Consider the following 23,525-nt stretch of genomic DNA (forward strand, 5'->3'; position numbering starts at 1 on the left):
TGAAACTTCAGTCGTAAAGGAATAAAGGAGATAAAGGTTAATCCAATAGTTAACCTAACAGTGGAAATTCAATGGGCCATAATAATCTTACAGATGGAGCAGTTTGTGATGAAGTGGTTGATTGACATGCGTTTGTTCTGTGTGAGCGTCAATCATCCCGCGTGTTTTGAACAGGTGTCTGCATTCTCCACCTGGGAGAAAGAACTACACAAAATTGTATTTGATCCACGGTACCTGTTGCTGAGTCCAGAGGAACGTAAACAGGTACGACATGAAGCTTTCACATCAGCCTCAATCATCCTCAATCTTTAATAAAACTGCATTTCCACAGGCGTACAGTAGTTTTAAAATAACTAGTAGCTGGTGGTAAGACCTATTTACGGTATACACTGTATCACATCATTGAGGATAATTTTGAAAATGATTTGCACTATATATATTATGTAGAGAATAATTAGAAACATCGAAGATGGTAATGCGGAGAGTGTGATGAAGGAGGATAAAAGTGGTGCTCTCGCGGGTTATCAGAAGCTTAACGACTTCACGAACCGTAACAACCACAATGTTAACAAAGTAACATGTAAATAAAGTTAATAAAAGGCTGATTTGATGTTTACTCTACTGACGGGACAGCTGTTTCTGTTGTTTCCTAGCAACATTTAAAGCGCAGCGCACTGCTCGTTCTGTGTGATCGGGGCAGAATTCTTTGCGCCTCACGTTTTCGAACCTAAAAAACGTGTTTGGTGTGATGAGGGCCTAATGGTATTAATATTGCAGTTATTATGGCGCTTTTCCACTACACAGTACCAGCTCGACTCGGCTCGGCTCGGCTCGACTCGCCTTTGTTTGGTTTTCCACTGTGTAAAAGTTGTACGTATTCCTGCTTTCGGGTACTTTTTTTTTTTTTTTGTACCACCTCCGGCGAGGTTCTGAGCGAGCTAAGGCGATACTAAAAATGTCACGTGAAAACAATGCCGACTGCTGATTGGTCAGAGAGAATCGTCACCATTCACTGCCTCATCATTACACGTGCCAGATGGAGTATCCAGAATAACCCCGCTATTTTTAAATAGTTTGGCCAGAGATAGTTACTAAACTAACTACTATTATTATGGCAACTCGGAAGAATACGCCGTGGTCAAACGAGGAGGTGCAGACTTTCCTTTGTTTGGTGGCCAAAGAGAGGATCCTGCGAGAGATTGATAGGGCAACGAGGAACGAAAAGTGTCGCTATGGCGACCGGGTACTATTTGTGGCGGTACTGTCTGCAATGGAAAACGGAACAAAAAGCGAGCCGAGTCGAGCCGAGCCAAGCTAGTACTGGTAATGGAAAAGCGCCATTAGAGAGAGAGAGAGAGAGAGAGAGAGAGAGAGATTAAGAGAGATTAAGAGAGATTAAGTGTGTGTGAATTACCTGAGTCTGCGACTGTAAGTTTATCTGCATCAAAAACAGTGCCGTTATTACCTCGATAGGGAGAAATGTCATCTAGCTTTTAAGTTGCTAGACTATTTTACTCATAAAATCAGAAAACGCCACTGACGACACATTTCTGTGCGAGTGTGTATCTGTATGTGTGTGTGCATTTGAGTTGCAGAAACGGAGTATGTGCTTTCCATACATAAATCAAATGTAATTTTGTGGCAAAAAACATGGGAATTTGTCAATTGTATCCTATTGTTTACTATATTTGCTTGGTCAGTGTCATTGTGAGTTTTGGTTCTTTTGCTGTTGTAGGCTGTAAGAAACTTTGAAATAACTGAAATCAGTTGGCGAAGTGATATGAACCTGTAATGCGGTCAAGACCTGCCTGGATCTACTTTAGCAGTGCGTTTCCCTGAAAATAATTGCATAGCTTAGGACATTCGTCAACCAAGCAGAATCATGCATTCAACAGCCCTTACATTTATCTTCACATTTTTAAATATTTAATATTTATTTATTTTGCCAACAGATTTATGATCAGTTTGTCAAAGCAAGAATGAAAGAGGAGCACAAAGAGAAAAAATGCAAACTCCAGCAAGCGAAAGAAGAATACAGAAAACTGCTTGAGGAGTCAAAAATCACAACCAGGTGAGCTTATACAGTATATGAGATGAAATAAGTGTGACTGCTTTTGCTGATGCATTAATAAAAAAAAAATAATTCTCTAGAGCGGATTAGACATTCAGCAAAAGTTTTAAATAACTGATGGTCGTGTATTTTACTATAACCTTGTTACTTGTTAAAGGTCTCTGACAAAACATGAATTCAAACATGCCACAGGGATTAGCTCTCGGCTTGAAGTTTGCCTCTTCGCAGGTTGAATAGAGACTGGCTTTCGCTTTTACTCTAGTCTTCATCCGATTCATTTATAATGAATGGAATGGGAGAGATGTGAATCCATACACTATTAACATTCACATTTCCTGTCCTTGAAGCAAAACAATGAGTTTTTTTTAAAGATTATCTTAAATATTTAGCTGCTATGTAAAAATATGATATAGATCTATGTATATGTTATTATCCAGAACACAAAACTACGTGCTTCGAAACCCCAAGCAATCCACCCAGAATGCACTGGCAACCACTGTATCCTTAGCAAACTATTTAATTAAAGATTTCAGATAGCAAAAGCACCAAAACGAGTGGTTTCCTGGTAAAATTGCGCATTATTGCTGTATTTGCTCTGTTCATGTGTTTTCAGCTCTTTTCCAGACTTCAGACTCACGACTATATCATCTCCTCTATGAGTCGCCTTTCAAAGTCTAGCCATGAAAACCACCGCAATCGCTATTGAGGACCATCACACTGATGACATAAAACATTTGATGACTGTCAAGGGTCTCATTTTGATGTTCTCTTTTGTAGGTCAACGTTCAAAGAGTTTTTGGACAAGTACGGAAAAGATCCTCGATTCAAACAGGTTCTGAAGAGGAAAGACCAGGAGCTGTTTTTTACCCAGTTCATCAGCACATTGAAGAAGCGGGACAAGGAGAACCGAATGCGTCTGAGGAAGATGAGATGAGTGCTTGCGGAGAGGGACGTGAAGTCTCCACACTAACTGTGAACTGATTTCCTGTGACTGTGTAGATGGCGATACCATCTGCCCATATGTCTGATGACCAAATGCCAAGGACAGTGTTGCTGTTGGCTTTTCAATGAATGACTTTCAAACAAAGGAACAAATACAAAAGCAGCTGGGTCTAGGCAGCGGTTTGGGGATTAAATCTGTATATCTGAATGTGTTTCATATTGAAGCTCTTAATCTCCGGTTTGAGCAAAACAAGGTTCCTAAATCACAACACTGAACATGAATACAGAGTCTGACTCGATAGAAGCATCAAAAGCCATTGACCTGTGTGCACAGGAGGAAAATGATTTTTATAGAAATTGTAAATAGATGTTGATTTACTTGGCGCTGTGTTGAAAGTGACCGTAGAAGTGAAACCATTTTATCAGAGTAAGGGAACGTTTACACGACACCGTTTTCAGCTAAAACCGGAAAACATTATGCATTTTGGCTGTTCGTTTTTGTTTGTTTTTTTGGTCAAAGTGCAAGATTTTGAAAACAATACGGTTGTCGTCTCTGTGTAAACTACAAAGACGTACATTTGTGAAACCGGTGACGTCATACGCATGTGTATTATGTGTTCAGTCTATAGGCGCGTTGTGTTTCTTTACAAAGTGACATCGCCAACGCCAACTACTGGCCTGGCATGAATAAGACAGTTTCGCAGATCCGTGTGAACGGGGATCATTTTGACAACTTTGGAAAAACGTTTCCCTTTTTAGTACATCGTTGTCGTGTAAACGTACCATAAGACCAGTTTCAGACAGCATCTGTGAGAAGTGGTGTTGTGTGTCGGTAGAATTTTTCAAATGTTGTCTAACGGTTTGTTGTAATTAAATTTGTCATGGTATCGTAAAATGAAAGTGATGCTTTTTACAGAAAATTCATGTACAGCTCCGTGAAGCGTTGTAAATCTCAAGTGGGAGCAAGAGGATTCTGATCACAGAGAGAGATTTCATCGAAGGGACTGTAGATGTTTAGGCTGCATTCAATTCATGTAGCTATTTGCAAGTATGATTAAATAAATTATTTTATTTATTCTGATTGAATTGCAATTTTACATTTTCTTTCAGCTTTTATACACACTAAAAACCTTATTCAAGGTCCTAATAATAGGATTTTTTTTTTTCTTCTGTCGACAATGCCAGTGTTACCAGCCTTTTACTGCATTGATCTTTGTTTCAGAAAACAACAACGTTGTTTTACTTAAGACTAAGATTATAATGTATAAAGACTTAATTCTTACAAATACCACATATTTATTACATAATTTTCAGCACATTTAACCTATTTATTTTTGACAGCTAACATTACCGGGTTGACATTGAAATCAGCAGGATGAACAACAATGTTCATAACATCCCAGGAATTCAAATATTTGTTTTTTTAAGACATTATATGTACATAATCTTTGGATTTAAGAAATGGCGACAAAAATAAAGTAAAAAACAAAAAAAAGGGAAAGTGACCTTTGCAAAACTTTCCAATGTCATCCTGATTGCTGAGACATGAATATGTATGAAATTATGCTGACATTTCATTATAATTTCTTCTTTATTTTCTTTTTCTGGTCTCCAAACATTTGATTTTATTGATAATTGTTTTTGTTGATATTCAAATAAATTACATATACTGTGGAAAGTGAAATAAAAAAAACAATTCTCAATTAAACATTTATGAGTACACATGACCTCTAGAAAATTGTCCCATACAATCTTCTTGGCCACAGATAACAAGTTATTCATGTCCAGTTTCCTAATTAACTTTGACATGCCAGAAGAAATGTCAGCTAAATAAATGTTTCATTTTGTGTTCCTTGATGTGTGACCAATTAAATATTGATAGCAAATTTTCACTTGTTACTGAGGACATTTGTCAGCAAGACACATACAAACAATTAACATTTCTAATGGATCAAGTTTAAAAATAAAACCGGTGGGCACACGGTAAAACCTAAAAGTTTCCTCTGATCGTAGACCAAAATGCAAGTCTTTGATCGCTAGTTTGACATGTTCGCCGACAGCCGCTCAATGACCATTGCAATCTAATTTTAACGAAATTCTCGTTACGAAATTTAACGAAGTGTCAAAAGTTTTGAGGCGCAGTTTTGCAGTGTGACTTTTACAAAAAATGTTAAATCAAGAACCAAAGGAGTGCAAAACCTGATGACGCAATTTTTGAGACAACAACGAAGCACCACTCCATTTTTCCCAGTTTTCTTTTCAAGAGAAACAACGACTGAATGCTAGAGAGCTGTATATAATAAAGCTTTTGTATATAAACTTTGGGTGTTGATTCTTAGATTCATGTTGTTTGGATTGACATATTCGACGTGTTTTTTGGGGATCACTGACGCTCTTTGGTTTAATGTCCTGGCCTGTTTTCAGCTGCATTGCCTACAAACACAACAAAGACTGTATTTCATCACAAGAACCCTCATTATTTCAACACCAGAGACAATTGAGACAAGAAAATCCCTGAATATTTAATAAATGTGATGCTAAGGCTGGAAATAAACCTGACTTTTTTTTACCCATAGCTCAATGATTATTTGAAACCCTTTTCACACAGCCATGCAGTGATGCTGGAGAACAATCTTTCAGATGTACTCAGTCCTTATTCAGCCAGTCTTGGATCAATGGGGTCAAGGGAACCACGTTCTATAGTGAAGAGACCAATGACGTATGCAGCTTTACAGACAATACAACACAAATTTCCAGCATGGTACAAGTCATGACTTTTTAACATGAAATAGAGTGGGCACCTATGTATGTTTAATCAGTTATAGGGATATTTCACTCACAAATGAATATTATGTAACTATTAAAGGCAAGCACAACTCTTAGTATAGCGCTTCTGCAGCAGAGGGATACCTTTTTCACTCCCTGCAGAAATAACAATACACCACAGCTATTGTAACACCTTTGGCATAGTTGTCTCTCTTAAATTAGTCTAATTAACTCTAGCATATACAGTAAGATTGGTTTCTGAAGGATCATGTGACCAGTGTTGTAGTACTCGAGACTCGGACTCGGTCTCGAGACCATATTTTAATGGTCTTGGTCTTGTCATGGACTCGTGTCCATTTGGACTCGGAATTGACTCGTACTCGAACATTTTTTTTTTTAGGACTCGGAATTATTCCCGAGTCCACTCGAGTTCAATTAAAAATATTTTTCATGATTATTAATGTATGCTAATAAAATATTTTTTAAATTGATTGACACGCCCAGTGATTGGTGATTTTCTAGTGCGCAACTGCACATGATCATAAACTGATCATATTTTTTAAACTCTAAGTAAATTCAGTAAAAAAAAAAAAAAAAAAGGATTTCTCTAAGTAAATAAAAGTAAATTAGGTAATCAACCCTCACTGGTCTCGGTCACGACTCGGACTCAACCGTCTCTGGTCTCGGACTCGACTCGGACTCGACTCTCTATGGACTCGGTCTTGACTCGGACTCGACTCTCTCTGGTCTCGGTGTCGACTCGGACTCGAGTGAGGTGGTCTCGACTACAACACTGCATGTGACACTGGACTGGAGTAATGAATCTGAACATTTAGCTTTACAGGAATAAATGCCACAGTGTCAAAACTAAAAAGAGCCTTTAATTTTAATGTAGACTTAATTTCTTTCTTCAAAATACTTAGTCCATCAACACTTGAAGTACACCAGAAAATACCAGATATCCTCTCTCAAATTGTGTTAAATTAAAAAGTGTCAACTCCTTCCACCATATAAATGTTTTTGCCCTCTGAATATCTCCTCTCATAGCACGTACAACAGTGGAGCCGTCCACACATGGGGAATGATGGAGAATTTGGCAACTGGCATTGAGGCCCAGGGCTCGTTTACTGGGTGACAGAACCGGAGTGTGTTCAGCCCGTCAGTAGTGCTGCATTCCCTCTGTGCCTCACACAGGCTGATTGAACAGACTCACTGGTGAGGAAAAGTCAACAGCCCTTCTCCATCAGTGTCAACTCAATAAAACACAGCTATAAATAAGCACAGGGACGGCAGACAGTGCGCTGGCAAACTGTTTTATGGGGGAGTAAACTCCATTATGGCTCTACGGGACATCCATAGTCTCTGGCTTCATTCCAAGCGTGCGTCTACTCCTATCCATTATTGAAACCGCAGGTGACTGGTGCAGGATCAGGGAGGAAAGCTCAGGGTGAGGGGGAGAGATCACTATATAGTACCTGACCTTACTGGAACTGCAGAGGCAGATTTTCACTCTAAAGTATGTTCCAAGAAAAGACCAAAAAAGAATTGAAATCATGGTTCATCTTCAGTGCGCTGTTAACTAAAAGTGCCTCTATCCTAATTTTGTTTTGCACGTCTCCTACAAAACGTATATTTCTCATAATATACACTGTACAATACTTAATTTACAGAGTCTGAAATGGTTCTTTCAAAGATTCAGCCTCTCTTAAAGGGTTAGTTCACCCAAAAATGAAAATTAAGATATTTAAGATATTAAGACCACTCCTGCATACTAGTCCATAGGCTTCCTGAGGGAATGACTCTTGCTGGCATCGAAAAATGTCATTAAGGACATCGTTAAAATAGTCCAAGTGACTACAGTGGCTCAATTTTAACTTTATCAAACGACGAGAACACATTTTGTGCGCAAAAACAAACAAAAATAACGACTTTATTTCAACTATTCACTTCCTTCTCTATGGGCCTGTAGTCAGTTAACGTAGTGTGATTGCATAAAGCTACGTCACACGTAGGCTCACTATTGGCCGACGCTGGTCATGTGTGTGATGCGTGTGACGTACAATAACAGAAGCTTACGCTATTAAACTAGTAACCTGACTCGCGCAGAGGGAGAAATAAACGAATAGTTGAAGTAAAGTCGTTATTTTTGTTGTTTTTTTGCGCACAAAAGTGTTCTCGTCGTTTGATAAACTTAAGATTGAGCCACTGTAGTCACTTGGACTATTTTAACGATGTCTTTAATGACTTTTCGAGGACAGCAAGAGCCAGTCCCTCAAGAAGCCTATGGACTGTATGCTGGAGTGATCTTAATATCTTAAATATCTTAATTGGTGTTCCGAAGATGAACGAAGGTCTTACGGGGCTGGAACAACATGAGGGTGAGTAAATACTGAAGGAATTTTCATTTTTGGGTAAAGTAACACTTTTAACAACTCCTTTCCAAGAGCTTACTCAGCTCTGATTGGTCAGACGGCACAGTCTGTTGTGATTGGTTTACCATTTACAGTGCAAGTTGGAAATGAAACGCCCATAACCAAATATGAATTTCAGCTCCAGAAGCTTCATCAGCTCACATTGATTCACAGTGATACGAACAGTTGTGATGACACCGTATTAATTCCAGAGCGAGTCCTTATACTTTTTAATTGCATGCAAAGTGGATTAGGAATGCTGAAAACCAGCAATGAAATTCGCTCACTGAATGAAGTAGATGGATGCATACTTGTTTTGCTTAAACGGTATGTGATACAGGAACTCCTTTGTATGGCAGTTCGTACATCAGCGACACAGCTGCCCCCATGTCCAACTGCATGTCCACGCACATTCCATCCAATTTCACAATTCCTTTCTTTTCATTTGAGGTTGTATATACTGTATAGACACCAAATAACTCTGATTCATCCTCTTTTCTTTCATTCGAACGCTCTGCCTCCACATACTGTGTCTGTCCCCCAGTTCTCTTATTTCTAAAGGCTCTTGCAATGTATCCAATTTAGTTATAGACACAACAGTTATGATATCTAACTAAATGTTTTCCAACACTTATTACATTAATTGTTATCGTCTTGTCTCTGGTCTCTTTTCTGGTATTTTCCTTTTTTTCAGAATCATCTCTCCCCTTAAACTTCCCCTTTCCTCTCCAATGGAAAAGTTTTGTTTCACAGCATTCATGGATTGTAAATCATGTCTTACCCGCAATTTCCAGCGTGTTTCGCGAGGCCAATTCCATGACGCAATTTTGCAAGCCTTGATTGAACGTCATGACTCAGCGTTGCATTGACTCACTCACAAATCATACACAGCACAATGCCACAGATGTCGCAAGTTTTGAGGAAGCGTGCAATTGGCATGCTGACTGCAGGAATGTCCACCAGAGCTGTTGCCCGTGAATTGAATGTTCATTTCTCTGCCATAAGCCGTCTCCAAAGGAGTTTCAGAGAATTTGGCAGTACATTGAACCGCAGCATTGACTCACTCACAAATCGGTCTCTGAGCGTGCCATTCAAATACTGTCTGAAATCACAGTTCACTGACAGCAGTCTCAAAGCACCAACGTAATCCGCCAAGGATTCGTCTTCCTTTTGGTTGCGTTTCTGAAACTTAAAACGCTCAGCGATCACTAATGGAGCTGGTTTCAGCGCATTATAGGACATTTCAATTGGCTTCGTCGGCGTGACTAGATTCTTTATGTTTCTGCCCATATCACAGAGAGAAACACACTAAACTTTTCTCACTTGCAATGCCAGCAGATACTGTTCAAGAAGAATCTGAAGAATTCAAAATCCTCCTTTGATTCCTTGTATTCATCCACTGGGCCAAACTGCATCGCTGCCATGTTAGATCCATCTGTAAGCAGCGTTTAGTGCCTTGTTCATTTACTGACAAGTGCAACAGTGTTTCTCTACAACTGACAGTCTCTAAAATAACTTTTAATCCTAGTTGCCACTGTAATATATTTTAGTAGGAGGCTGACTCGGGAAGAAGAACGACACACACTGACTTTGCATGTTCACTTACTTTACTGAGTACTTCAGCAGCTACGGACCACTCACGAACCAAACATTGGGCGTGGCTTAACGTATCCATCACTAAGCACATCTATCACACCATGCTCTTTTAAATTAAAAGCTTTTGGTTTACTACAGATGACTTTTAAACATTTAAAACACCATATTTGGAAACAGCTGACAAAAAAAGAGTTTTCTGAAAGTGCCATTGTCACAATCATAAGCACTTTAAAGTTTACAGAACAATTCAGAATTCGCTGCAAGCAAACTGCCAGGAGGTTAGCAAATGATAACTGAGGTCATTTGTGTATTGAAGTCTTAGAGGTAAAGTTCAGGAAGAGGTAGAAATATACTTAATTTTTAAAAAGTGAATATGGCCACTTGAAGTCACTAAATGTTCAACACATCATTAAACAGCTTTGAACTCATATCATGAGGAATCAAAGCTCCCTTGATAGTTTGAGTTAAAAAAAGATCAATGTATCATGAAGATATTCTGTAACTTTCAAAACTATAACATTTCTCCCCAGTGAAACAGACTGAAAGTAAAAATGGCTCACTCAATCAATACGTTTTAACTTACGAAGTCCTTACAAAGAGGCTGTCCATGTAGGATGGAAAAGAAAAAAAATACTTTATATAATATTAAACAGCAAACCGTCAGCTTGCAAATATCTAATTTCACATGAAAAGAGAGTATAGCAGAACAAAAATTGCCGATTTACTAACTGTAAATATGAAGAGTTCAGATGCAAAAGCCTCTAAATGCCATTTGAAATTTTCATCTTTAATGATGATTTTTATCAAACTTGTATATTTAAGTTCAGTAATTTCACTTAAATAACAAATAATATGTAATTATCATTGCCATTTAAGTGAAATTACTGAACTTAAATATACAAGTTTGATAAAAATCATCATTAAAGAAGAAAATTTCAAATGGCATTTAGAGGCTTTTGCATCTGAACTCTTCATATATATATATATATATATATATATATATATATATATATATAAAAGGGATTATTAAAAAAACATTAGTTGAGGTCAAACTAGAACTAACTAAACAACCCTGCTATGTGAATTGTAATATACAGCACCAACAGAGGTCTAACTCACACAGTTTTAAATAAATCCAACATCTGGCTTGGTGGAGGAAACATAGGGGAAAAAAATTGACGTGGCATCATCTGTGACCGGTCTGCAGTGCTGACGCAAGTATATATCTCTAGATAATTGAGAAAAATGAGTGCTTTAGAATCAAACCTGTCTCAAGAGGAACAGAAAGGGAGGAAAGGAGAGAAGAAAAAGGTTCAAATGAGAGCATGCCGGCTTGAGCGAGCGCAGGTGCAGCACTGTTGTGGTAATGCATCACAATCAATATCGATCAAAATGCAGACCTCAAGACTAATGAAAGGCAGGAATTCTGGAAATGCAGAGATTATTTTACAATTTGGCACTTTTACATTACAATGGAAATGACACAATAGCCAAAAAATCCATGGCATTTATATTCTTCACTTGGTTTAAAGTAAATCCTAATTGCTTAGAAAGAAAACAGAACACATTCTCTTCAAAAAGCCGATTTAAGATATCATGCCAAGTCTGTATCCCTATGGAAACCTGAAAACCATTATCGACGCAATATTCATGAGAGTGCAGTATTACTCTCCTGTTTACTCAAACAAACAAACAACAATAATAAATGGTGCAATATTAAAACCATAAACAATAAAACAACAGTAGGAAAATCCCAATTATTTGTACTTAAAGCTGTATAGCTCTTGGTCTTTCGACTCCACACTACATAATAATGTTGTTACACACAAAAATATCACACGGCAACAGGCATAGAGGCAATAGACGAGACATAAAAACTACCAGAGTGATATGTATGCAAAGCTGCTGGGCAAAACCAGTGGATTTCAGTGTTATTCCTCCCAAGTCAAACATTTGCTTCTACATCTAGAAGTGTCCGCTTGATTGTGGGCAAATACATCTGCACCTGCGGCCATTTTTATGAAGCATCTGTAGTCTGATATCTCTCGCATTTATACCAATCCCTGACATAAAAGTTTAGCCCTGTGGCAACATGAAACCATGCTTGAATTGCAAACACAGCATTATATCTATCTATCTATCTATCTATCTATCTATCTATCTATCTATCTATCTATCTATCTATCTATCTATCTACCTATCTATCTATCTATCTATCTACCTATCTATCTATCTATCTATCTATCTATCTATCTATCTATCTATCTATCTATCTATCTATCTATCTATCTATCTATCTATCTATCTATCTATCTATCTATCCATCCATCCATCCATCCATCCACCTATCCATCCATCCATCCACCTATCAATCCATCCACCTATCAATCCATCCATCCATCCATCCATCCATCCACCTATCCATCCATCCATCCATCCATCCATCCACCTATCAATCCATCCATCCATCCATCATCCATCCATCCATCCATCCATCCATCCATCCATCCATCCATCCATCCATCCACCTATCCATCCATCCACCTATCCATCCATCCATCCACCTATCCATCCATCCATCCATCCACCTATCCATCCATCCACCTATCCATCCATCCATCCATCCATCCACCTATCAATCCATCCACCTATCAATCCATCCATCCATCCATCCATCCATCCACCTATCCATCCATCCATCCATCCATCCATCCATCCACCTATCAATCCATCCACCTATCAATCCATCCATCCATCCACCTATCCATCCATCCATCCATCCATCCATCCACCTATCCATCCATCCATCCATCCATCCACCTATCAATCCATCCACCTATCAATCCATCCATCCATCCATCCATCCATCCACCTATCCATCCATCCATCCATCCATCTATCCATCCATCCATCCACCTATCCATCCATCCATCCATCCATCCATCCATCCACCTATCAATCCATCCATCCATCCATCCATCCACCTATCCATCCATCCATCCATCCATCCATCCATCCACCTATCCATCCATCCATCCACCTATCAATCCATCCATCCATCCACCTATCCATCCATCCATCCACCTATCAATCCATCCATCCATCCATCCATCCACCTATCCATCCATCCATCTATGCATCCATCCATCCATCCATCCATCCATCCATCAACAGATATTCTTAAAGCCTTGAACAACTTCCGATCACACAATTTTGACTTTATTTCTCAGAAATGCGAGTTTATGTCATGCAATTCTGACTTTATTTATTCACTGGCGAAAACAAGCTTCCGTACAGATTTGCAAACCAAATCAGATTTGTGCAAACACAAATTAATTTCTTGATCTCAAAGAAGTAAATTCATCATGTTCCATAATTATTTCAACATCAAATCAAACAATGAAAAATGCTCATTCTGTGTTTCCAAACTTTGATAAATTTTTAGCAAGCTGCTGCTTCATAGAAGGGCTAATTCCAGTTTGCTCAATGCTAATTAGAGGACATTCAGTAGTTTAATCGATATCAGAGTGAATTCAGGCGATACTAAACACACTGCAATATCAATAGGCTACTAAAGATGACTCTGACTATATCTTAAAAATAAGCAGGGCACACAGCAATATGCACTATTTGAATGTTAACAGTGAAAAAATGACCCAGTTTTCACAGATAATCATGTGGTCGACATCACCAGTGTGATGAATTTGTCATAATTTACTCACTCCCATATCGTTCCAACTCCATTTTATTGTTTTTTTTTTTTTTTCGATGGAAAAAAAAAGTGATGGTACAGGTGTTTGTATCCAGAAAGAAAATCCTATATATATATATATTTATATTTATTTATTAACCATTTCGGTTTTAGTATACCAAAACCATATAATTGACATTAAAATAACTTGAGGCTGTGCATCCCTCATTCATTAATGATGTTCATATGCATTTATGCTGTACATATTTCAGTTTAGTTGGCGAGTTTAACTGGATGTTGTCTAACTATTCAAATCATTTGAACATTTTCAATTTAAATAATTTCCATCACTGATTAATGTTGAATTCGTACAGTATATCTCTGAATATTTACAAGAGTCTAGAAGAGGAGCCAAACCCCATGGCCTTCATGTGCCTCGTTATGCAGTGATAAATTAAAGACCTGCAACTTAATGTCCCTTAAAATGAAGATGCTTTGTGGGGCTGACTGCTGGTATTATTCTAGCTGACAGTGCATTGGTCATTTAACAGGCTGCGTCTGTGTGCAGCTTTTGCCAGTTGCCGTCTATTTGCATATGCAGAGCAAGCAAGGAAGACAATCTGTCCCAGACCATTTTAAAGTTGTAACATTAACGGTGAATTGCACCCACTAATGAAAAGCCATTTAATCTGATTTTAATAGTTTAACAAAGAAGTCGAGACACGTGCACTTTTTGCATTTTGTGGTGTCATGGGGCAGCTTCTGATCTCATACCCCTCTTATGTCTAATACATTTCAGTCATTAGAGCTGAACACTGAAGTTGTTTTAAACTGATTTTTCATTTTCGTCTGCTTTGGAAACCTAGAGTGTGTCTATGGTAGAACTTATATCATCCAGTGTGAATTGTACTGTCTGAAATTTGGCACATTGATTGAACCTTTTAGTCTAGAAGCATTATTTTTTACTCAGAGTTCTGCAAAGTTAGGCATTTATTGTTTATGTTCTGGCCCAGAGTGTGTGTGTCTATTTGAGCTCAAGTGAATGCATTGTGCTGTTCCCTATCGAGGGAACTCAACACTGCGTCGATAAAATCGACTCTTTGGGGACGCTCCCTAAGCGTGCGCCTCTGAAGTATGAATGAAACTAATCCAATCCTGATTGGTGTTGCGTCGTGACGTAACATGTGACGGCATACCCGGAAGTATAAAAGTGACGCTGTCACAACACACACTAGCTTTCGCTCTTCAGCAAGCGCTTTATGTTGAAACTGTCTGTCTTATTTGGTGTTGTTTGTCTTATTATTGAAAGAAAGTATGGCCAGTGAACAATTCAAGAGGTGTGTGCATCCCTGCCCTCGTTTCATCACGGGTGGGGACGCACACTCTCTATGTGTGTATTGTTTGGGAGTGCAGCACGCACGGGCAGCTCTCGAGGGGGCTGCTTGTGAAATGTGTGAGGCTTTGCCTATTAGAGTGCTGCGCTCCCGGCTGGCGTGCTTTGACGAGCACGGTCAGGCTCGCGTTCCCCAGGGTTCCGGTCCCGCATATGTCGAGGCGATGCGGCGACTGAGATCCTGGGGTTCGCAGCGGGATCTGGCGGAGGAGAGTGAGAATGCTGAGGCATTTTCTCGCTCGCCATCGGCTGGTCCCGCAGCCTCTGAGAGTGGTGTGGGAGCCCGCGCTGCGGTTTCTCCTACCCGCGATCAGGTCCCGGTGCTTGAGCTGTCTACTTCTGAGGAAGGGGACGTGCTCAGCATCGATGCGGACGACCGTGATCTCAGCACGCCATCACGCGGCCTGGGTTATGAGGAGCTGGTGGAGGTTGTGACACGCGCTGTGGCCAGACTAAACATCAGCTGGCCACAACATGAGCAGGAAACGCAAGTCACCAGTAAAATGGACGAGCGTTACCTGCAGCGCAGGTCACAGCCTCACCGCCGGGGTCTGCCGTTTTTCCCTGATCTCCATAAAGAGATCTCGAGAACGTGGGAAAGACCGCATTCGTCCCGTATTTCGAGTCCCAATGTAATAGATTACAGCAATGTTATGGGGGCTCGAGATATGGGATATGGGAAGATGCCGAAGGTGGAGGAGGCTTTAGCGAGCTATCTCTCTCCCGAATCGGCGTCTTCCCTAAAGACCCCGGTGTTGCCTAGTAAGCCCTGCAGAGAGACATCTGCATTGGTGGGCAGGGCTTACATGGCGGCGGGTCGGGCTGGTTCGTGTCTGCACTCAATGGCGATTTTGCAGGCATACCAGGCCGACCTCCTGAAAGATTTGGATGAGGGGGAGGGGCCTACTCCTGAAGATGTCGCGGAGTTGAGGAAGGCCGCAGATTTGTCTCTCCGGGCCACTAGGGAAGCGGCCAGCGCTATTGGCCGCTCTATGGCGGCCATGGTGGCCACGGAGAGGCATCTGTGGCTGAACTTATCCGGTATTAAAGAAAAGGATAGGTCCTTCCTGCTGGATGCGCCGCTTTCGGCTTCTGGCCTGTTCGGCGACGCCGTTAATTCGGTTGTCGACAGGTTTCAGGAGTCGAGAAAACAATCTGCGGCGTTCCAGCAGTACCTCCCCCGGAAAGCGAAGGCCAAATCTAGTAGGGGGGGGCAAAGCAATCAGCCCCAGCCATCAGCCAGCTCCTCCCACAGGGCAGAGCAGAAGGAGAGCGTTTCCTCTAGAGCCCCCCCTCCGGGGTCTTGGCAACAGAGGAAACGCTCCCAAAAACCGAAGTCCTCCAGCCAGAGGGGCGACCTGAGGGACGTCATTCAGGCTAAGAGGACTTCGGAAAAGAGGTCCTAGCCAAGGCAGGACTTCAGAGGGCTGCCCCCTCCGCAGTGAGACAACCGAGGTTGTTCTCACAACGGGGCCCTCTAGGAAAAGATGCAGGTCCGCCGTTAACAGCGCTTCGGGCCGCATCAATTTCCAGCGAAAAGACACCAGAGGCCAGCCTCGAGAGGCTGGTACCCTTAGCAGATTTTGTAGAGGGATGGTATCATCTTCCCAACATATCTCCATGGGTCCTGCAGATAATACGAGTTGGGTACAGACTGCAGTTCGCGCACCGCCCCCCCAAGTTCTCTGGGGTGGTGCTCACTGCGGTGGTCCCAGAGCAGGCTCAGGTGTTGGAACAAGAAGTACAGACTCTGCTGTCGAAAGGAGCCATAGAACGTGTTCTTCCGGTAGACAGGGAGTCCGGGTTTTACAGCCGGTACTTTATAGTTCCAAAGAAGGATGGGGGGTTAAGGCCAATTTTGGATCTCAGGGTGTTGAACCGGTCTCTGAGAAGGTTCAAATTCAGAATGTTGACCATTCCAACAATCGTGAGTCAAATCAGATCCGAGGACTGGTTTGTCACGATAGATCTGAAAGACGCCTATTTTCACATCTCCATCCTTCCTTGTCACAGGAGGTACCTGAGGTTCGCTTTCGGGGGCGAAGCATACCAATATCGGGTTCTTCCGTTCGGCCTAGCACTCTCTCCCCGCACATTTACCAAGTGTATGGACGTGGCCCTTGCTCCACTGAGACTTCAGGGGATTCGCGTATTGAATTATCTCGACGACTGGCTTATTTTGGCCCAGTCTCGGGAGATGGCAGTTCGGCATCGAGATGTCGTTCTTGGCCATATTCAAAAATTGGGGTTAAGACTCAATTTGAAGAAGAGTGTGCTAGAACCGTCCCAGGGCACGACCTTTTTGGGAGTCGTGTGGAACTCGATTACAATGCAGGCACGTATGTCTCCCGCACGTATCGAGTCAATTCTGGCGATGGTGTCCAGGGTGAGGCTAGGTCAGGCCGTCACTGTGAAACACTTTCAAAGGATGCTGGGCCTCATGGCAGCGGCATCCAACATTATTCCTCTGGGCCTCCTTCACATGAGGCCCCTCCAGTGGTGGTTGAAGACCAAGGGGTTCTCACCCAAAGGAAATCCGTTCCGTATGATCAGAGTAACGCGCAAGTGCCTTCAGTCTCTGCAAATATGGAAGAAGCCTTGGTTCCTATCCCAAGGGCCAGTGTTGGGGGTGTCATGTCGCCGGGAAACCGTTTCGACAGACGCCTCCCTTACGGGCTGGGGCGCGGTCATGGACGGCCGCTTTACCAGGGGTCTGTGGCAGGACCATCATCGCACTTGGCATATAAATTGCCTGGAGATGATGGCGGTATTCAAGGCTTTGAGGAGCTTCCTCCCAGACATCGAGGGTCGCCACGTCCTTATACGGACAGACAATACGTCAGTGGTGGCCTATCTGAACCGACAGGGGGGACTCAGATCGCGCCCTCTGTGCAAACTGGCGCATCAGATTATCCTTTGGTCCCAGGGAAAGATATTGTCAATAAGGGCAATGTATATCCCAGGGGTTCAGAATCGGGGAGCAGACATCCTGTCGAGGCAGGGGCTGAGGCCCGGGGAATGGAGACTTCATCCGGATGTGGTGAAGTCGATATGGGAGAGGTTCGGACCGATGGAAGTGGATCTGTTTGCGTCTCGAGAGACGTCCCACTGTCCACTTTGGTTCTCCCTCTCACATCCAGCCCCACTGGGGTTGGATGCCATGGTACAGGCTTGGCCGAGGCTTCGCCTGTATGCTTTCCCCCCGATCGCTCTGCTCCCAGGGGTCCTGGAGAGGGTCCGTCAAGAGGGCATCAGTCTACTTCTGGTTGCCCCGAGATGGCCGACACGAGTATGGTTCTCGGATATAATATCACTCCTCATAGCTCCGCCATGGCCGATTCCTCTGAGGAGGGATCTATTGTCTCAGGCGGAGGGCACAATCTTCCACCCTCGCCCAGAGTTGTGGAAGCTGTGGGTCTGGCCTCTGAGGGGGTTCAGTACCTAAATGCTGGCTTATCAGCTGAGGTGGTTGAAACCATACTTAGCTCTAGGGCCCCATCTACCAGGAGATTATATGGCCTCAAGTGGAAGGTGTTTCACACTTGGTGTGGAGAACGAAGGTTGGATCCAGTAAACTGCCCAGTGGCTTCAGTTCTGGAATTCCTTCAGGATCGTTTCTCTGCGGGTCTCTCCCCGTCCACTCTTAAGGTGTACGTGGCTGCCGTTTCGGCTTTCCACGCGCCAGTAGATGGTGGACCTCTGGGGAGGCACCAGTTGGTCATTAGGTTTCTCCGTGGTGCTTGGAGGATGAGGCCGGCGATCAGGTCCAGGGTGCCTGCCTGGGATCTGGCAATAGTTCTGGAAGGGTTGTCCCTCGCTCCCTTCGAACCTTTAGAGTCGGCTTCGCCTAAGGACTTAACGTTGAAAATGGTCTTTCTCTTAGCGATTACCTCTCTTAAGAGGGTGGGAGATCTCCAGGCCCTGGCGGTAACGCCAGCTTGCTTGGAGTTTGCCCCTGGCAAAGTAAAGGCCTTTTTGCACCCGAGTCCGGGCTACGTGCCTAAAGTTCCTTCGAGTACGGCTCGCTCTGTAGTCCTTCAGGCATTCCATCCTCCACCTCATGTGTCGGCGGGAGAAGAGAGGCTTCACTTGCTCTGCCCCGTCAGAGCTTTGAGTGTATACTTGGAAAAGTCTGCTTCTTGGAGAAGATCTGACCAGTTGTTAGTATGCTTTGGGTCACCTAAGAGGGGGCTCCCGGCGACCAAACAAACTATAAGTAACTGGATTGTCCAGGCTATTACTGAGGCTTACAAGGTGCGTGGGGTTCCTTCACCTTTGGCCTTAAGGGCTCACTCGACTAGAGGCATGGCTTCCTCTAGGGCCCTTCTGTCGGGAGTACCTCTGCAGGAGATTTGTGAGGCAGCCGGCTGGGCTACCCCGCATACTTTCATCAGGTTTTACAGTCTCAGCCTTCCCAGTACGCCCGGTGCACACGTACTCGGCCCTTGCTGAGTGCCTAATCAGTTTCACTCTGGGGCGGGTCTGTTCGGTGCGTGGCCTAGTGGGTACTCGTTCCCCAAAGAGTCGATTTTATCGACGCAGTGTTGAGTTCCCTCGATAGGGAACGTCTCGGGTTATGACTATAACCCTTGTTCCCTGAGAAGGGAACGAGACACTGCGTCGTGTTGCCACGCCCCCTTTTCAGACCCTTGAGCGTCTTGCTTCATCGCGAGGCTAGTGTGTGTTGTGACAGCGTCACTTTTATACTTCCGGGTATGCCGTCACATGTTACGTCACGACGCAACACCAATCAGGATTGGATTAGTTTCATTCATACTTCAGAGGCGCACGCTTAGGGAGCGTCCCCAAAGAGTCGATTTTATCGACGCAGTGTCTCGTTCCCTTCTCAGGGAACAAGGGTTATAGTCATAACCCGAGACGTTTTCTTTGTAAAGCACACATAGAATATAGGCTGACAGACCATTGATATAACCATTTGTTTTTCTCTCTTTCTTTTTTTCTATTGCTGCTCACCTTAATGGACCCGTATTCCAGTCCATGGGTGAATCAAGCACCATTTTTGCTGTCTACTGTCTGTGACGTTTATCTACACTCTGTAATGGTCCATCAAGCATCCCAATTCACCGAAGAACATTTCCAAGCAGCAATCACCCTGGATACATAAATGACACACAATGAACAGAGAGATACACAATGGATCAATGGACAGCAACCCCTCTTTGTCGACAAATGGACATTCAGGAAGCTGTTAGACTGCTGAAAAATCACTGGGAATTTAGTGAGAAAGAATACTGGACAAGCAATGTGCCAATTACTGCAGCTTCATAAATGGTTACATAAAGTATGTGCTGATCAGAACAAAACAACATATACACAGTGTGATCCAAATGTTTCTGGAATATTTTTTTTTTTAATTTACTCTATACCTGGAAATCATGAAATCATTATATTTTTGAAACTAAGTTATATTTTAACTTTTCACCACAGTTTTATTGTTTTTCAACACAGTTTATCGCTTTCATAAAAAATGTGTCAACTGCAATATGATACAAACAAGTTAGTAAAAAAAGTACGTATTCTAAATAAACTATTCTTCCACCAACAAAATATTTCATTGGCACATTAAAGAGGCCATACTACCTACATTAAACTACATTAAAGAGGCCATATAAGCGTTTTTACGCTTAGTTTTATGCTTGAATGTACAGAAATCACATTATTTTTCAGATATTTGACATTGTTGCAGCCCCTCTACCCAGTTTGTCAGTAACAATCTGTTTATGCCTCAAATTAGTTTACGCCTCTATGAAGCCCCTCCTTCCGAAAAGCACAATATGCTCTGATTGGTCGGCTGAGCCAGTGTGTCGTGATTGGTCAACCACTTCAAGCATGTTTCAGAAATGTCACGCCCCTTACCATAACAATGAGTTTCAACACACAATTAACGTAACTCAACCTTATGCCTGTAATTTTGCATATGCTTCTTTGGGTGGGAATTATTTAAATGAGGAAAATTGTGACGTGCTTGTTCCCGGGAAAAAAACAAACAAAAAATAAATAAACCAAGGCATTTCAGGGAGTCAGAAACAGTGCTTACTTTGTAACTTTGCAGATGTTTTTCAGCAACATTTCACATTAAAGAAAGTTAAAATAATAGGTCCTCTTTAATAGATAATTACCAACATTTCACAGTGGCACTAAGTGTAGCTCATTCAATCAGAATTTCAAAATAAAAGAATCAGAAACATATCTTAATAAATCAACAAGCCACTTAAGTCTATGAGTTAAAATCTACAGAGAGTGAAATCTGATTTGTGTGCCAAAACTGTACATTTCTTAAACGGATGCACATTTTAAATACTACAAGTGAATACTTCAAAGCATTCCAGACTTACAATTTCATACAGACAGCGTCTCTTTTTGATCAATTGTTATGTGTGAGATTTATGAATCATGACTAAATTCATTTCTCAGGAGAAAATAGTACTGCTATTTCCCTGCAAGGCACTCAAAAATTTGTCTGCAGCAATTTGTGGCGATGCAACAGCAAATCACATGCTGAGTTTTGAGAAATGAGTGGGGTTAAATAAAGGTTCCACTCCTTTAAGCCGTCTAACCGCATGCCGTCTGGTAACTAACCGAAGAACAAGAGTTTGATTTAAAAACAAAACCTTGTTGCTGCCTGTAAGCAGGTAATCCTTGCGCTTCCCTATCTGAAAGCCTGTGTGAGGTAAAAAAGGTCTATGGCCCTCTGGGTCTCTTAGCTGTGGTCCGTAATGGCCAATCTGGCAGGGTGGCAAATGGCTCCCTGACTCCTGAAATATTCACCAAATCCTCAATTAGAGCTTGGTGTCACCTCTCCCATTTGTCAGTGCCTCATTTGGCTGGGGTTTCGCTCTCTCTAGCAGGAGATGTGCCACTTTGGATGACTAATTAATCAAGTCTTGGCACTTTTTCAGGCGGAGAGGAAAAGTAATCTTCCGTCTATAGGGAATGAGTGTAAAATGTTTATTCCATACGCTATTTTAATCTATCATTTACAGGTGATTCACACAAGGACGAGGCTGACCATACGCTGCTTTCTCAAGGGGCTCATTAGGGACCAAAAAAAAGAGCTTGCTTCATATGTTTATTTTATACTAATCAACAATATTTACTAGAATATGCTAAATGTCTATTCCCAAAAAGCATATTTGTAGTACACACTTGAATTAGTCCATAAAATCTGAAACAAACAGTGAAAATACTTTCTTTTTATTTTATTTTTTTCTTTCATTTTTTATTTGTTGAACATCAATCAAAATTTTAGCCTTAAATGGGTTTGGAATTTTTTTTTTTTTGAAATTCCTAGTTTGGGAAACAAACAGGTATTGTCTATGTTAGTCTTCCCCAACTTGTTTTTTTTTTTTTTTTTTTTTTTTTTCTGTTATGGTTGTATTATCTGGTTTTCCTTGTATTCTTAAATGTCTACACTACTTAGTCAAATAAGCACTATCCCTCAAAAGAAGCCGCAATGTGAGTTTCGCCGGGAAAGCTTGCTCTTGACGGAGACGCGAGTAAGGGACCGTGTGGAAAGTGCACTTTTTCTGACACATTTGTTCAAACACTATATAAAATTTTCAACACTTGACAAGCTATAATCCTGGTTATGGGCATTCTCTGTCTCTGCCTACGGTTTACCAATAACAACTAACTGGGTCATTTGACCAATTGCCGCAGATTCGCGTCACTCAAAGGAGGTGTTTGGGAAAATGAATCGTCGAACGAATCATTTGGGAGTCGTTGAGCAAATCGGGTAAAAATAAATGCATATTATAGGACAAATAAAGTGTTTTATCCTTGCATGCACGTTAAACTGTTTTTGAGAACTCCTAAAACAAAAATAGGAACATTTCAAATGCTATGATGGGGGCTCTTTAAGTTTTGTATTTGTTTTATTTTATGTCATTATATATTGTTGAACGTTTGCCGGTTTCCGCCTCCTACTTCTCATAAGAAAACTAAACCCCGTTACATCTATGAATTCTATATTATTTTGCTGACACCACTTAGACAGCTAGCCGTTGAGTGAGCACAGTCTACTAACTATCTCATCACTCCTTCGAACAGGAGGGGGCCAGAGCAAAGTCCATTGCATGACATCATACTCGCAAGTTCACACACCTCTTTAATGTTCATTTTAGTGATTTCCGACTAGCGAAGCCGAACGTTATTAGTTCTGAAATCTTCTCCATCAGACTGAGTGTCTCCCTGCATTTATCACAAGTAAATCCAATATAGCTGACAGGCTATACTATACATGTGACATGAAGTGCAAGTGACAATAACAAGAGAAGCACCGAGTTTGTTTGACTGATCCTATACTTACCACAGTTATTTGATGGATTTGTAAAAGGCACTCTTGAGAAAAAATAAATAACATTTTTTAAATAAATAAATAAAGACGACCGGGCACGGATGGCGCGTTAACAGCCTAGCGAGTTACTAGGGTGTTGTGCAAGCTAGTGAAATACTAACGTATTGTGCTAGTTATAACGATTCAGATAGAAGCTAGCGATGTCAGATTAATGTGTGGTGATGAGTGAGATATAATTAGCAATATAAACAACACAGAATGATAGTAAATAAAGATTCAAAACAGAAAGCAATACGGAGCTAACAGACGTAAAACACTCAGCAGCAGGCAGACAGAGC

At 41.6% G+C, this 23,525-nt stretch overlaps 1 protein-coding gene and 1 long non-coding RNA gene across 2 annotated transcripts in view; one reads left to right on the plus strand and one right to left on the minus strand.

The window, feature by feature from the left end:
- The window catches only part of tcerg1l (transcription elongation regulator 1 like), a 76,528-nt gene extending 72,434 nt beyond the window's left edge, over positions 1–4,094 (plus strand). The window contains exons 12-14 of the mRNA XM_039665340.2: positions 175–264; positions 1,953–2,071; positions 2,849–4,094. Coding sequence (XP_039521274.1) covers positions 175–264; positions 1,953–2,071; positions 2,849–3,005 — 366 coding nt within the window. The 3' untranslated portion in view covers positions 3,006–4,094. The remainder of the gene's footprint in view (positions 1–174; positions 265–1,952; positions 2,072–2,848) is intronic.
- The window catches only part of LOC120474758 (uncharacterized), a 179,903-nt gene that overhangs the window by 134,219 nt on the left and 22,159 nt on the right, over positions 1–23,525 (minus strand). The window lies entirely within an intron of this gene.

The sequence above is a fragment of the Pimephales promelas genome, chromosome 17, assembly GCF_988280905.1.
Source record: "Pimephales promelas chromosome 17, fPimPro1.hap1.1, whole genome shotgun sequence".
Taxonomy (NCBI): Eukaryota; Metazoa; Chordata; class Actinopteri; order Cypriniformes; family Leuciscidae; genus Pimephales; species Pimephales promelas.